The 16352-nt window shown below is 37.4% G+C and overlaps 2 protein-coding genes and 2 long non-coding RNA genes across 4 annotated transcripts; 2 read left to right on the top strand and 2 right to left on the bottom strand.

The window, feature by feature from the left end:
* Window positions 1-255: 255 nt before the first annotated feature.
* On the bottom strand, window positions 256-2424 carry LOC112557449. The gene is made up of 4 exons (XM_025227315.1): window positions 2362-2424; window positions 2100-2193; window positions 1034-1187; window positions 256-418 (listed from the first exon to the last, which is right to left on the bottom strand). The coding sequence occupies exons 2-4, from the start codon at window positions 2182-2184 to the stop codon at window positions 349-351; spliced, it is 309 nt and encodes a 102-aa protein (XP_025083100.1). The 5' UTR covers window positions 2185-2193; window positions 2362-2424; the 3' UTR covers window positions 256-348.
* Window positions 2425-5530: 3106 nt separating this feature from the next.
* Window positions 5531-6961, bottom strand: LOC112556134. Its single transcript, XR_003097628.1, has 4 exons — window positions 6836-6961; window positions 6518-6625; window positions 6169-6323; window positions 5531-5668 (listed from the first exon to the last, which is right to left on the bottom strand). It is a non-coding gene; the product is annotated as an uncharacterized LOC112556134 (long non-coding RNA).
* A 1068-nt stretch (window positions 6962-8029) lies between these two features.
* Window positions 8030-9417, top strand: LOC112558055. The gene is made up of 4 exons (XM_025228241.1): window positions 8030-8111; window positions 8321-8428; window positions 8613-8766; window positions 9261-9417. The coding sequence occupies exons 2-4, from the start codon at window positions 8332-8334 to the stop codon at window positions 9328-9330; spliced, it is 321 nt and encodes a 106-aa protein (XP_025084026.1). The 5' UTR covers window positions 8030-8111; window positions 8321-8331; the 3' UTR covers window positions 9331-9417.
* Window positions 9418-10769: 1352 nt separating this feature from the next.
* Window positions 10770-12293, top strand: LOC112557225. The gene is made up of 3 exons (XR_003097921.1): window positions 10770-10918; window positions 11166-11319; window positions 12101-12293. It is a non-coding gene; the product is annotated as an uncharacterized LOC112557225 (long non-coding RNA).
* Window positions 12294-16352: the final 4059 nt, after the last annotated feature.

Below are 16352 nucleotides of genomic sequence, written 5' to 3'. Positions count from 1 at the left end.
CACTCCCACTGTGTCATAGAGAGAGAGAGAGAACGGAATATTTTCCGGAAACTGCGAGGCTTAATCAGTCTCTCTTTTCTTCTCTCTTTCTCTCACTCACGCCTGCAGACACACAAACACACCGAGAGAGAGAGAGAGTGAGAGAGAAAGAGAGAGAAAGAGAGAGAAAGAGAGAGAGAAGAGAGAGAAAAGAAAAGAGAGAAATGGAAATAACTTACTACAGTTATCAAGAACAATAAAACGTAGAAACACAACTCTTTGAAGGCTTAATTTATTGTCTCTAGACATGAAAGGATGTGCTCGAACACCACATACTACCAAGTCCCTCATGATCTGTCTTTCACATCTTTACTTGCGGCCGGGCCTGTCACCACGGTCACCTGGTGGTCTGAAGAAGTCCTCGTGAGTGTTCATAGCTCTGTCCACGAACAAAGGCAACTAATTCTTTGCACAAATTTTCAATACCCATAAAACTCTCTAGAAACTAATCTCCCATTATCTGAAGGTAGCAGAATATATCTTTTTCTCTCAGTATTAATTGTATGTGAATTACTTCATTTAGTGCATTTAAAATTTATCTCTTTCGATAATATTATCTTCTACAGCAACGTCTGAAGCCTGACTTTTTCCTTCACGATGTTTCAAATCTTCCTATACTATGATGTCAAGAATTTTATCCCGTTTGTCTGATGCTGATATTTTTATATTCACTTGCATTACTACTTATTTTTAATACGGCTGCTTACAGCAATCTGCTTAACTGTAATGTGCTACATAAGCCTTCTAACATAAAGGGGTAATAGTTTGTCATATTGCATGGTTATAACTAGAATGTAAACTAAACTTATTTCAGGTTTTTCTTTCTCTGAAAGAAAGACGCCGTTTGGTCATCAGTTTAGTGGAGGACAGTGTCTTTGGTCAACAATGTAGTGGAGAGAGTAAATAAAATGTTCAACATTCCCCTGTCCTTAAAAGTAAACTTTTAAAGGTCAGAGGTCACAGAAAGAGAACAAAGCAGGTACAGGGTACTTACAGCTCACATTCCCGCTGGCAGTAGATGTCAGTGAGGGATTCATCAAGAGCGTCGTTGAGTGCGAAGTGGGAGTCACACCTGCTCTTACAGTCGGACAGAGAGATGCGGGGGTCGGCCCTGATGATGTTGCCCACCTCCAGCCAGATCAGCTCCTCTGAAACAGGACGAGAAATACAAACCCTTTAGTTTGCGTTTTTATCGGTCAACTAAACCTGTCCACATACACTTCAGAAAGATTGGAAGGTCAAGGGATGCAAGGACGACTTCAACAAGTCCCAGCTAAGACGAAAACAAAAATTAGTAATGGTCAACTCTCAGGAAATCGTCATGTTAAAAACAGTAAATTACTTGAAAAAGATAGTGCAACTCTGTAGTTTCTGAAATAGATGTCTTAACAAATATTTTTTTGAATATAGAACACTAATCTTCACACATTCTGCACGAAGCGTGAAATTGATAATAGAAGTCGTGAACCAAACTTTTAATCTTTTTTTTTCGACCTGGTGTGGTTTAAAGATATGGATCGAAATACTTGTATACGTGAATATGTCTTTCTCTTCACATTTATATTCACACTAAATGCGAGTTGACGAGTGTATATTAATCCACACACACATTCATGTTGTCAATTTGTCAAAATATTAGTTTTTACAAACTGTGGCTTCATTAAGAATTGTGAAAAATGATAGTATACTGGAAAGAAGATGACTGTAGAACCTAGCTATAATTACTTAGGCGTTACATTCACATCTACGATAAAGTGGGTCTAATGTACTGATAATTTATCTGGAAAGGCAATATAAGCCTTTACAGGAGTCAAAAAAATGTATTTTAGACTAAAGAACCTTTCAACAGGCATAATCTTTATTAATATAAATTATTATTATATTATTATAATAAAATAATTTTTGCGATTTTCTTTTTTCCTGAATCTTGAGGCTGCAGTTTGTTTCTGCAACCGCTAAGCTCTAATCAGCGTTGAACAGATCGAAAGTTCTATTATTCAAAGACAGTTTGTCTTCCTGGTCTTGGCTGATTGATACCGACTAGTCACGATTATTCTTACCGACAGTGATGGTTATTGGTGGCTGAGTTTCACGCTGAGCCATCGCGACCACACACAAAGCAAGGACCAGGAGAGCGAACTTCATTGTCGAGTTCTGAAACACCAATAATGTATAATGTCAAGCTAGTACTAATGAACGAAGAGTGGAACTATATTATTTTAACACCAGAAAGCAATAAGCTTAGCAGGTCGTCAAAGTAGGTGTAAAAGATGCACGCTGTATAATTAAAATAAAATATATGCAACAGATATTCCAACTTACATTTTTTAGGAGACTAGGTATACCCAGAAAGTGAGTGTGGAGAATTCTTGTAAATGTGTCAGATTTATACAGTTTGGGCGTTAGTGATAAAAATATATTTTTGGAACTTCTTGGTTAGGCGTGACTTGTACGTAGCCTGGGTACTAGGGCGTTAAGCAGACAAAAGCTTAAGGAGATAAGATTTGGGGCCGGGCAAAGACCTACATACCCCATCTTTAATTGGTACTCACCCTGAGTACGTGTTTAATGATCTCCCTCTTTCCCTCTTTCTACATATATATGTTTGTGTTAGAGGGAGAGGGAAAACATAAACATAAAAATGCATTTGCCAAGAAAATATACACAAGCGAAGACACACTTACTTAGACAAAATTAAACTAAGAACTTAACTTTTACATTTGCTAGTATATAATTATATATAAATAAACATTTGTTTTCCATGATCTGTTTTTAGCAAGCTAGCAAGAACTTGTAACAGGTTCTGGGTGGTGCTCTGAAATCTTTCCTGTACCTTGGTATCAGAAGTTCAGCTAAAGCAGACGATACTTAAGATAACTATGAAGATTTAAAAACTTTGGTCCAGAGAGTGCTCCTCTTTGTTTAAAAAGTTCTATAAAAGGTTATCAGAGAAGTATTTGGCGAGTTTCAACGTACAGGGGAGCACAGTAAGCGATTCAGGATGATCAAATGGCAAGGAAAGGTTTCCAGCTTTGTTCTTATACTTCTCCGCCTTCTCAACACTGCTTTGTATTTACTAAATCTTTTCTCTATATGGCGAATTCATTGACATGACCAAGTGATCGTGCACGAGGACTTTGACATGATGATGGTCGCCAGTTATTCGACAAATACTGACCAAACTCTCACTCATACTTGTAGAAGCTTCTGTTCGCAATGTTGGTCATACACCCATGTAAATTTCCTCCACATACACATGCACGTACATACACACTACTGAACATGACCCACATATTGCAGAGCCACCATATATATGTGTATACCAATACATATGTGTATTATGTGAACTGCACATTCTCTCAATACTGCTTTTTATGCATGTTATTAAATATATTACTTATACACATATATACATGCATGATCCTCCTAATTTTATGTGTTAAGTATAAATGGCTGGACAAAATAAAAAAAATTAATTTTTACAGTTGATTATTTACAGCATTCGTTCCAGTCTGGGGGCTTTGAGTACATTGAATACTCGAGTCTAAGAGAGCTCCTAAACAGCTACATCAACAGTGTTGAGATAAGGTAGCAGTTCTTGACCTGAGTACCAACGGAAAATGTAAGTGGTGTAGACAAGAGACTATAGAGTGTCACTGATGGACTGTTATCTCGCAAAGTGTTTTGTCCCAGAAAGACAGATGTTAAGGGCGTGGACGCGGCAGTAAGTTCTTGTCCAGAAAGACATCTGTGAAGGAGGTGGGTGGATAATAAAGTACCTTTTGAGAATTATCACAATATTTGGAGTTTGGTGGACGCAGACATCAGAGCACCTATTCAATGCACTATACTAGTTGAAAACAACCTTTAAATTACTAAATTAAGCAAAACATGTTTGCCTAGTGATGAATTTTCGTTGATCATCAGTGAATTGGAATATATCAGGAATTGGTGCGGGAGAAGGGTGGCCTGACTCCCCCGAGGGGAAAGGGAACACTCTCACATACACTCACCCGCTTATTCGCACGTCCACACGTGTACGCACTGATAACCATCCGCGTGTGCAAACACAACCGACAAGACACCAGTACAATGTATAAAATTATTACTAAAACAAGAAAAACAAAATTACGTTGATATGAAATCATTATCGAATATGCATATAACTACTTAATGCGATCAGGCATCAGGTCGGGAAATCGAGAGTTCCAGAATAATAAATTTGGAAGATAACGAGGTCTCGTGTCAATGTCTTTACATGGTCACGCGGTCCGTTCCTGACCTACAGGTCACAGCCTCAGAATCTGGTAGGTCCCCCCCGGGACACACAAACTGTTCCATGGCACCACTTGGCTACCTTGCCCTGGTTTACTTGGAGATGAGCACAACTGACGGCAAACACCACAACACCACAAACACCACAAACACCACAAACACCACCGCTGGACTCCTCCTCTTGGCGGCAATGAACGGCAGCGACAAATAATACGGAACAGATGCCACCATCAGATAATCTTCTGTCATCACTTAATTAATAAAATATAAAAATTGAAGACAGACTAAACGTTAACTGTTCATACTAGAGAACAGCTGCTTTAAGTGATCATCTTGGTCTTAATGTTACAAAACATGCATTTCATTGTCATCTTTCAGATGGAGTGTCCTTGAAGACGAATCGTTTCTTGCTTTAAAGAAGACAATACTTTTGAAAGTAATTGTAAAATAATGTCTGAAAATCTCCAACAGTCAGAGACCATAGCGGAGATACGTTTAGAGAGACTCACAGACTCCTACTCCATAGACTTCAAACACATATAAATGAAAAAGGGTAAAAGAATAAAAACTCTGATTGGTGTGGTGTTAGTGTGACCGCATGTCTAACTTTTAATGTCCTGGGCTATAAGTTAATGAGAAGTGAGGAGAGCTGGGTGAGCACACAGCCCTACTTACAAGCATCTGAAGGAATGTGACACTTTCTGATTGTTATCTCCGACACACGTGGACATCTGTAGACATGTTTTTATTGTCTTCCACAATTCACTCTGTATAATAAATTTTGTTAGTTGCCGTAGTAATATTACTCGTTTCACATCATCGAAAATTTTATAAAAATCTAGGAATGGTACATACAGTTTTATTTTTTGAGAAGAATTTTTCTCTACTGCGGCATGAAAGGAAACAGTTAACTACTGTTGAGTAATTACTGTGAAAACCTACATGTGTAGATCAGTTAGGTGGTTACTTTCTGCCCAGCAAGTTCGTCTTTCATTTTGAATAAATTTATTAATGGTTTAATTTATTAGTGAGCTAAGGAGAGAAGGAGAGGAAAGGAAGGAAACTAAAAAATAAAATATTTAAAGTGAAAGATATGATGTTGGGTACGAACTGTAAATATAAATACGTAGATACTAAAGACGATATGTATGTAAATGGAAAAAAAACCAACAAGACAAACACGCAAAGAGTTTCAAAGATCATTTTACATCCTCGTTTAATTCTTATGTACAGTACACACTTGTAATATACACAATTCTTTATCAGTTGTACAAAATACATCGTTCATTTTCTGCCTGGCCTGTCACCACGTTCTCCTGGAGGTCTGAAGTGGTCTTCATGACCAGACACAGCCCTGTTGAATATTAATTGCTTTAGTCACAGTATATTCTTTCTTAAAGCAGCAATAACAAAATGATCTTTTAAATATAAATCATTAGATATGTGTGTGTGTTTACAACTCTTAGCAAATTCAAATACGATTATTTATTTCCTGTTGTTAATCTTGTTTACTTTCAGTAAGTAAGACTGTAGGCATACACGCACTATCAAATTAGTTACGTTTATTGTAAGCACACAAAAAATAGAAGTCATCAGCTAAAACTTACATTTACAATCAAATCAAATGCAAAACGAATGCATTAATTTTATCAATTCCGGTCATTGCTTGCTGAAACATTAATGAAAAAATAAAGCGATTGCGAAAAAAATAGTTAAAGAAAGATCTCTATATACATTTTAAATTTATTAAACAAAACGTCTGCTTTCGCTGTTTATCAAAGGAAATAACTTAGGCCAACTCTCTGTAGCTTTAGAAAAATTCAAAGTATTTAGAAGGAATACAATGTTACTCACAGCTCACACTCCTGTTGACACAGGCGGTCTGTAATGGACTCATCCAGAACATCGCTGAGAGAGAAAGTGAGCATCACAGCTTGTCTTGCATTCGCTGACACTGATGCGAGAGTCGGCCCTGACAATGTTCCCCACCTCCAGCCAGATCAGCTCGTCTGGAACATAGTGGACACACACTCAGGGTCGTGGCTTGTGTTAGGTTAAAATATAGTGAACGTGATTGACGGACATATTCTTATCGTAAAAAACGTTTTATTTAGATGTCTTGTCAAGGTTTTATTATTAATTGTAGAGTTTGTCATCGACATTTTGTTGACACATTGCTATTGGTCTATCAGCGTGCCCTTACCAACAGTTATGGAAAGAGCGGGTGTAGTGTCCTCTGGGGGGCGATGCTGAGCCATGGCGGCCACACACAAGGCAAGGAGCAGCACAGCCACCTTCATTGTCACCAGGTCTGCACAACCGTTAGACATCAACCTCAACCTCACAATGCAACTGCATTCAATGATAAATGTTGAGGATTCTTTCCAACTTCATGGTAGTGGCAAACATAAATTTGAGTAAACGTGTAAACAGAATTACTATTGCCACAATAGCACATACAATATTAAAAATGAAAAAAATTCTATTATAACAAATTATGAAAGTAAGATTTAACAATTACCTCTTTTGTTAGACTGAGCTCAATCAAGCGTAGAGAGACAGATGAATTTTCTCTCCTTAGCTACAAATTTATAGGAAGACCAAAAGATATTTTTAGAAGCGAAGGTGTGTCGGGCTTTGTAATGGGTTTTGACACTTAGGCGTAGGCACATCATCATAGAAAGATAAGGAAAAGTCGAGATGGGTAACGATAGATATAGACGACCGAAACGATTAAGTGATATGCATGTGTGTGTGTGTGTGTGAGGAGCGCGCGCCTTGAGTTTTTCTGACAAACATGTGTGTATTGTATGTATGTGAATACAATATACGTCAACAAGTGAAGGACATGTACATATAGAGCAAAGCTCAAGAGTCTACTTTGCATATTTATTTGTGATATGAAAACCAAACAATACACTTATAAACATGAAAACGCATTGTATGCAAAACTGTTTCTCTCTGCACATCAGTCATTCTCTTGTCTTACATTTCAATTGACGACTTGTAATTTTTTATTAACCTATTTAAACAGTTCACTTTGCGAATATTTAAAATGTTACATTTTTAGAAACCTAACTTTCAAAAGTGTTGGCTAATTTGTTGACAAGAGATTTTGAATCGATCATTGTCATCATTGCTGTGATACTTTCCTGTATTCTAAATAGTTTATTTGACTACAACACACCCACTTTCTCTTATACACACGAACAAATGCACAACTATTCATACATGCAAACACAACATACAAATGCTACTAAACACACAGACACACTGCTTTTTATGCACATACAAATGACTAACACGTGCGGGTGCAGCGCACAAACACACAACCACACACGCGTTTATCTGTCCGTAAATCAGTTCTTGTATCTCTCTGTACAGTTCGAGTGCATTTGTGTCAGGCATTAACAGACTTTCAACTTATTCTTAATTCTTTTTTAACACGGTGGTGATAACCTAATTTTTACACGTCCAATAAAATAAAAAGTCAATTTCTTGTTTTTCTGTAGTAAACACGCACACACAGTCTCATCCATTTACACACCAATAACACTTCGACACGCACACACACACACACATATACTCTAAATCGTTTCCGTGTGCTGTATCTATCGGTCTACATCTCGACTTTGTCTTATCTCTCCACGATAATGTACCTCCGCCTAAGTGTCAAATACCAGCACAGAATCTTCGCTTCTAAAAATATCTATTTGGTCTTCCTTATAAATTCAAAGTAACGGACAGAAAACTCATCTGTCTCTCTACGGTTGATTGAGCTCTGTCTAACAAAAGAGGTCATTGTTAAATCTTACAGACATAATTTGTTGTAATAGAATTTTTCCATTTTTAATATTGTATGTGCTATTGTGGCAACGGTATTTCTGTTTACACGTTTACTCAAATTTACATTTGCCACTACCATGAAGTTGAAAAGAATCTTCGACATCTATCATTGAATACAGTTGCATTGTGAGGTTGAGGTTGATGTCTAACGGTTGTGCAGACCTGGTGACAATGAAGGTGGCTGTGCTGCTCCTCGCCTTGTGTGTGGCCGCCATGGCTCAGCATCGCCCCCCAGAGGACACTACACCCGCTCTTTCCATAACTGTTGGTAAGGGGCACGCTGACAGACCAATAGCAATGTGTCGATGTCAGACTCTACAATTAATAATAAAACCTTGACACGACATCTAAATAAAACGTTTTCTTACGAAGAATATGTCCATCAATCACGTTCACTATATTTTAACCTAATACAAGCCACGACACTGAGTGTGTGTCCCACTATGTTCCAGACGAGCTGATCTGGCTGGAGGTGGGGAACATCGTCAGGGCCGACTCTCGCATCAGTGTCAGCGAATGTAAGACAAGCTGTGATGCTCACTTCTCTCTCAGCGATGCTCTGGATGAGTCCATTACAGACCGCCTGTGTCAACAGGAGTGTGAGCTGTGAGTAGCATTGTTTTCCTTCTTAACAATTTGTATTTTCCTAATGTCATAAAGAATAAGTTGGTCTAAGTTATTTCACTTGATAAACAGCGAAAGCAGAAGTTTTGTTTCATAAATTTAAAATTAAGATTATGTTTTTTCTCTAACTCATTTTTTGGAATCGCCATAGTTTGCTAGCAATGTTCAGAATTGATAAAATTAATGCATTCGTTTTGCATTTGATTTGATTGTAAATGTAAATTTTAGCTGATGACTTGTATATTTTTATTTTGTGCTTACAATAAATATAACTAATGTGATAGAACTTGTATGCCTACAGTCTGATTTACCGAAAGTAGAAAATATTAACAACAGGAAACGAATAATCGTATTTGAACGTTTTAATAGTCGGAAACACATACAGACAAATCTAACCATGTGTATAGAAGAGATATTTTTGTTATTGTTTGTTTGAGAAAGAATATACTGTGACTGAAGCATTTCATTGTCAACAGGGCTGTGTCCGGTCATGAAGACCACTTCAGACCTCCAGGAGAACGTGGTGACAGGCCAGGCAGAAAATGAACGATGTATTTTGTACAACTGATAAAGAATTCTGTATATTACAAGTGTGTACTGTACATAACAATTAAACGAAGATGTAGAATGATCTTTGAATCTCTTTGCGTGTTTGTATTCTTGTTTTTTACGTGTATTCACATATCGTCTTCAATCTCTAGGTATTTATATTCACAACTTGTATCCAATATCATATCTGGAATTTTTAATCTATCTTCACTTTTTTGTTGTCATGTTGTTTTCTATCTTTCTTTTGATGTGATCTTTGAATTTAAATATAAACCAGTATGATAAAAAAGCAATAGCTCGCATATTCTATAAAAACACCACTATTCCTCTTGGTCAATATTGGAGAGGGACTGTTTTTTGTTCCTCGTTACACACAAGTACGATTGATAGTATCTATTTAACATCTTCCTAGTCTAGAGAATGTCATTCGTTGAGCTCATGTTTCCCTAGGCTAGACTATCAGTAGTATATAACACGCTTTGACAAAGACCTACTACTTACATACTGTTATCGCTTGCTAACTCCTTATCTTACAAACACTGGCTTTAAGTGCATCCCAGGTCTGTGATTTCCAGAGATCTCAGCTTGCTTATACCAGGCTGTCAGGCAAATGCTGTGTCAGCTGTTCATCTCCATATTCATATCAGTAGAAGTATTATTGTGATTTTATTGTTATGCAAGCTTTAGTGTCATAGCTCTTGAGTTTATGTGCTTTTTATTATTACTATCGTAATGAAGGATATCATAAGTCGGCGTGTTTTTCATGTAAACAAATAAGCCCTGGGTTTTTTTATTTGCGATGACACATGAAAAAAAAAAAGTTACATTTTTGTTCACTGCCTTCAGGACTACAATAATCCCTTCGACTTTTTTGGCGCAAGCACACGCATGGACACTTTCACGCTCTATTTTTCTCTCTCTCACTCTCTCACACACACACACTTATGCACTCACGAGCATACATAAACATCGACAAAGTCGCTCATTTGGGCGTGTTTTCTTCTCCATCTTTACATTTCCTTAATTTCTTATCTTTCACCTCAATAAACTAAAGACCTCAGCAAATGAAAGCCACACCTTGAAATCTAAAAATAGCCATTTTCCATAGCACTATATATAGTCGACACGAGTGAAGGAGAACTCAGTTATCTCTGGACAAGGTAAGAAATAAACGCTAGACGTTACTAACCGTCCTTAATGACGCAGACAGTCTTTCTTGATGTTGTCCTTAGTCAAGAAATTGTTTCTCGGGTAGTTCTTCATGAGAGTTTATTTCTTTCTCCTTCACTCAGCTACCTTTTCTTTCTTTCTTTCTTTCTTTCTTTCTTTCTTTCTTTCTTTCTTTCTTTCTTTCTTTCTTTCTTTCTTTCTTTCTTTCTTTCTTTCCACTTCCATGTTAACATACGAGCATAACGTTGTAAAAATCGTTGGCGTCACCAGTGACGTCATTTGAGTGCCCTGTTTTACTTTATGACGTAATCCTGTTTCAGATTACGTCACGATGAAGTTCGCGGTATTGCTCCTCGCTTTATGTGTAGCCGCGATGGCTCAACGTGAAACCAGCCACCTATTTCAGTAACTGTTGGTAAGAGTGACGACAAGTGGGTGAATTGTCAACCGTTGAAGGGGTACAAGCTAAACCGAAATAAACCTAAACCCAATCGCAATGGAAGAAGAGTAATTCGCAAAGACAAAAGATTTATTCAAGTGTCATTGCTTCTTTCAGCATGAAAGTGTTTAAAATGTTTCAGATGATGACTTCTATGACATTTTCATGTAAATCAAAGTGTCTAAATAAGTAACATTGAAATGATATGTATGTCATGTTTCAGACGAGCTGATCTGGCTGGAGGTGGGTAACATCATCCGAGCAGACCCTCGCCTCACTGTGTCCGAATGCAAGAGCAGCTGTGATGCCCACTTTGCCCTCAGCGACCTTCTGGATGAGTCCATAACCGACCGCCTCTGCCTTCAGGAGTGCGAGCTGTGAGTGGCTTTCTCTCTCCTCAGGATAAAGCCTAGCTTTCAGACATTTTGTACTCCACTTCGTGATTAGATATGATATGTGCATGTTTTTTGGATGCTAACCAGGCATAGTACTGAAGAGTGAAGTCAAGGAAGTGCTTCATAGTCTCATTGCATTGGCAAAATGATAAACATGTTTGGACTTACTCTTGCATGTTGAGCAAAGTTCCAGTGTCCGGAATGTAGGTTCTTTCCCAAACCGAAACGGTTTTCTGATATCTTTGCTAATAAAGTTTCTAAATTTGGTTAAAAACATAAAGGCATTTTCTCGATAAAGAATATATTTCAGCTAAATGGACACCTTAAATAGTACTCGTTGTATTGCTAAAATATGCCCTCCATATCCTGAGGATCAAATATAGTAGTCTGATAGTTGTCTTCTATCCTCAGCAATCCTAACACTTCTCTGACTAGTCTCAGAGCTAAATATCTTAAATATCTTTACTTTCATATAAATACAAATTAGGATTTTTTAAAACTCAGTGTATTGTCTTTTTTAAACCGAAGATGAAATGATATATGCATTCTCTATAAACTCCAAAGCTTTTCTTTGAACAAATAATAATGAAAAAGAAACAGCACGGTTGCCTTAGTTTTTCTTTGTAATGCGTTATTGAATTGTAATAGAAAAATATTGATATTAAATATAGTATATATATTATGTAATACTATGCATTAAATATAATAATGCAAACTGTCATAGATGCTTTTGCTGATTTTTCTATTTTTGTCACTCTCTCAGGGCTGTATCCGGTCACCAGGACCACTATAGGCCCCCAGGACAACGTGGAGACAGGGATCGTGACTAAACAGATCGACTTTTGGCAACCTTATACAATGATGTGGTTAATAACGTATTTGATAGGAAACTATCAATCGTATATCAAAAATAGACAAAGATATAGAATGAAAATAAAACAGTGTTGTCACTGTTTACTATTTTGGTTAGTTTTGTGTAACTGTGTCTGCCATCTCACAACATTATCCTCTATATCCCTGTGTATGTGTATGTGTGTGTGTGTTTTACACTTTTTATGTATGTATATCTATCACTTTGTGTTTCTTTCCTCTCTATTTCTTTTCAGAAGCTCTGTAAAAGTAGCATTTCTTGTAATTAGGTCTTCACAAATGAAAATACATGTATTATTTTAAATAAAACTGTGTTACTGTCCGACGTTTGCTTTTTAATGACAAGAATGACTCACTGACTTCTTGGGTACTAGACTACATGTAATAATAACAACAAACATAGATATTACAGCAATAATAACAACAACAACAACAACAAAATATGTAGCATATATATATTTTTCACTTTGACTACCGGAGTTGACAACTCCGAGGTTAAGCACAATAAAATGTGTTAATTAGGCGCATCTTCATTTTAATGTCATAATTTTGTCTTATCTCTTCCCATATATTCGTGTTCGAGTTTTTCTTTCTCTACAATTATGTCGAGAAGGCTGTTATTCGCACTGATTTTGTGAAAAGCTGAACTTGATCTTATAGTTGGATAAATGTATTCCTTTGTGTCTTTTATTGTTTGCAGTATTTAGCCATTATAAGATTAGGAGTAAAATAGGTTTCCTGATTTAGTAGTAATTAAATGTTGTGTTGACTTTAAAACAATATATTTTAACTTCTTAACCAGACAAGCGAACACAGCTACGATTATGGCAGACTCATTGGTATTAGGTTTTCTGTACGAGATTCAGAGCAGTCTCCTCAGGCACTTATTCTAGAATGTCTGGATTTTTCTCTCTACATGGATAAGCAGGGTCCACGTGTCACATCCTTGAAGCAGGGACCACGAGAGACTTGAACAAATCGTACTTTATAGTCAGCCTCATGTTATGGCTGCCAAGATGCTTTCCGGCCTCGCCATTGCTGCTGCTGCTGCTGCTGTTACAATCCTGATGCAGATATATGTAGTGAAGCTGTCGTTCCTGGAGACGATGGATCCAAAGTACTTAAAGCTGTTTACTTCTTCGAGCCGTTCTCCATTTCTGTAGATATCTGCTTATTGTCGTCTCTCTTGGCCATGACTTCATTCTTGTTAGTGCTGATCTCTATTCCATATGCGTGTAAAGTGTTTGTCAGTCTATTGGTTAGGTCATAAATTCTATATTATGAAATGCAGTACAGAACAATATCAACCCCATGTTTAAATCCACCAATTAAAGCAAATTCAGTTTTTTTAATCTAAAGCGTTTTGTTATAATTATTAAAAAATTTTCCGGGAAAGAAACTTTGAAAACAATGTCCTTTCTTGTGGCAAATAAAAGTTTTTTTTACAACTTCGTCTATTGCAGCTCACTGTGCCTGCACGTCACACACGAACAATTTCAGAAAATTAGCTCCCAGATAGTCCAGTAAACAAATTCTCTTTAAGGAAGTTCTGCAATGGGATCAGCACGTCTTATTTAAATAGTTAGTCTGCTTCGATTCTGCGTCTATTTTCAAGTAATCGAACACTAGGAAGAGCAGAGAAAGCATAAGACAAACATAAACTGTACTCATTAGCGGAGGGCATGTTGAAAGGGACGTAACATAAGCCCAAGCTGAAAAACTGCAGTTCTTTCCCTCTATCCGTTGCCATAGACACCATTAACTTGAGGGGAGGTAATGGTTGGGGGTGTGGATTTTGGCCTGCGTGTCGATATTGCAAATTACCTACTGGAGGAAAGAAAGGCTTTGGATGAGGCTGCTGATGAGCTTGGCTTCTAAAGCTGCTAAAAGACTTTAGGAAGAGACTGTGTGGAACACGTGATCAAAGCCATGCTGGCGACCTTTGAGGTCACAAGCGTCTTTGAACGTTTTGATTTTATTCACTATCTCTTCTGTGAGCATCAGAAAAAGGGAAAAACTCCCTGCACAAACCATGTCAAAATTTCCCGTCAGCTTTCCTCGCACGACTTCAGAAACAAACAACAAAAACAAACATAATAAAATACTGGGAGGTAGTAAAAGAAACAGCTAACGTCTGCTTAAAGAAAGTTAAAGAAAGTGTGTTTATCGATTCAAAGAGGCTAAGGTAACCGAACAAAACACATCGACATCAGTCATTTACCTTCTGCATCAGAATGTTTTGTGCTTAAAACTTTTGTTGTATGGCCTTCGCATTCGAAGGAAAGTTTCAAGGGAAAACACAGAAAAAAAGTTGAACCAAGAAGACGTTATGGAAGTAACTTTAGCTTTAAAATAAATCCTTGAATTATTCATCATATCACATTGAAATCGCTTTATAAATTGATACAAGTCGGTGATGGAAAATTTGAATGCAAATAGTAGAGAATAGAAAAGCAGCTTCTTTCCTTCTTGCATAAAACAATTTTGTCTTCTTGAATTTTTAGCGAGTAAACATGTTAGATACAAGGTAAAAACAAATTTGCATGGTCATCTAGAAATGATACCAGCGGAAGACAAGGATGTTGATTGGACAGGCTTGCGTTTTTTGGTGATAGCCAATGGGTGGACTGGGATTACACGTTACGGGTTTGAACTCAATTTGTGCATGGTAATGTCTGTACGCTATATTTCGAGCAGGAAAGGAGTTGTTCATTCAGTTTTTTTAGAGATATTATTTTATTATTTTAATGGCAGGATAGACTAAAACAAAATAGCCTTAGTGTAGACATTTAAGATGAGCATGCTAAATTAATGTGTCTGGTTTGGGAACAATAATCGTCAGGGAACTGTGAAAACGTGTAAGATTGCAGGTGTTACTTTGTCAGAAGCTCATTTGCAGGTGGTCTGGAGCAACCTTATCCCCAAGTGAAAAAAGATCGTGTGTTGTGGATTCAGACTTAGTCACAGACACATGCATCAACTCTGACAGTGGCGCCTGTTGGCAGGTCTGGAGACCAAGCCGTCGTTTCTAATGCCGTCCTTTCTAATTAGAGACAAAATACCATCACCGACCTGTCTGGCCAGGCAGACTTCACATTGTAGGCTGTTGAATAATGTCCCTTACCATTTGTCTACCAGGGGAAAATCAATGTGCACTACGATAAGATTTGATGACAGATCGGGTAGATTGATGTGGTGTCCATAAATATGATTCTGTAAATAATGGACGGTGGTCCATGGTCTACACAGCAGCTGCGGTCCGGCACCGAGACCGTAGCACCACATGTTATATCTGTATCACGTGGGTTTCTGTATGATATATTTGGTATTTATTTGTAGTAATCGGGAGTATTTTTATCAGACTCAGAAACACCATAATTATCAAAAAACCTGCAGGACTTAAACTGAATCTTAGACGCTCTTCATCTGCATGACCAGTCATACGAGATAATCGCTTTCACTTCAACAGAGGAACCTCTTCTTCGTGTCTGCAGAACAAATTTCCCTTCCAAGAGGTTGGTTGGATAGGAGGCAATAATCCTGACGACGGTTTGCCCAGGTTTTTTGGCTTAACTTCTAAAAATCTCCTGAGACTTGCGTGAATAGTCTTGAAATTAAGTCACAGTTGGCTGGTTTTGACTTCAAGTACATTTTTCAGTGCATACTTACACTTACACTTGAGACCAGCGACTAAAGACATTTTAAGACCTCATATGAAACCAGCTTCAGGTTCCGGAGCCTCCATCAGTCTTATTCTTATTCTCATTTGGGACCCACCCTGGTGGGGCGTTGTAAAAATCGTTAATACCTTATTTTATTTATATGGAAATTAGGTATAAAATACCTTATGAAGCTAGTGCAGTTGAATCTACATCTGGAGAAGACTGAAATGTTTCGGTTTGAATCACAATTTTAATGTACAGGTCTTTGCGATATTCAGTCTATCGATGGAGTACAGCAGAAGAATTAAGTGGCTGCACTTAGCTGACTACCATAACCAAGAATAGAAGAAATAAATGCCTGGGGCATGTGTGCAATAAAAACATAGGGGAAATATCCAAAATGTCCATACGTTTGCCAGTTTAGGGGAAAAAAATTGTCAGCACAAAAGAAAATTAGACAGAAAGAGAAAGCGAAAACAAATG

This window comes from Pomacea canaliculata, linkage group LG2 (assembly GCF_003073045.1).
Source record: "Pomacea canaliculata isolate SZHN2017 linkage group LG2, ASM307304v1, whole genome shotgun sequence".
In the NCBI taxonomy this organism is placed as follows: Eukaryota; Metazoa; Mollusca; class Gastropoda; order Architaenioglossa; family Ampullariidae; genus Pomacea; species Pomacea canaliculata.
Note: the sequence above shows the minus strand (reverse complement) of the source record. Positions and strands in the feature narration are given on the sequence as shown.

What these genes read in the sequence shown, in the direction of transcription:
- LOC112557449 (XM_025227315.1), bottom strand. Translation starts at nt 2,184, where the DNA reads ATGAAGTTCGCTCTCCTGGTCCTTGCTTTGTGTGTGGTCGCGATGGCT. An exon ending in ACCAATAACCATCACTGTCG is followed by an intron (nt 1,188 to 2,099) that starts GTAAGAATAATC and finishes GTCCTGTTTCAG; the next exon opens with AGGAGCTGATCTGGCTGGAG. An exon ending in TGCCAGCGGGAATGTGAGCT is followed by an intron (nt 419 to 1,033) that starts GTAAGTACCCTG and finishes GTTCGTGGACAG; the next exon opens with AGCTATGAACACTCACGAGG.
- LOC112558055 (XM_025228241.1), top strand. Translation starts at nt 8,332, where the DNA reads ATGAAGGTGGCTGTGCTGCTCCTCGCCTTGTGTGTGGCCGCCATGGCT. An exon ending in CGCTCTTTCCATAACTGTTG is followed by an intron (nt 8,429 to 8,612) that starts GTAAGGGGCACG and finishes ACTATGTTCCAG; the next exon opens with ACGAGCTGATCTGGCTGGAG. An exon ending in TGTCAACAGGAGTGTGAGCT is followed by an intron (nt 8,767 to 9,260) that starts GTGAGTAGCATT and finishes CATTGTCAACAG; the next exon opens with GGCTGTGTCCGGTCATGAAG.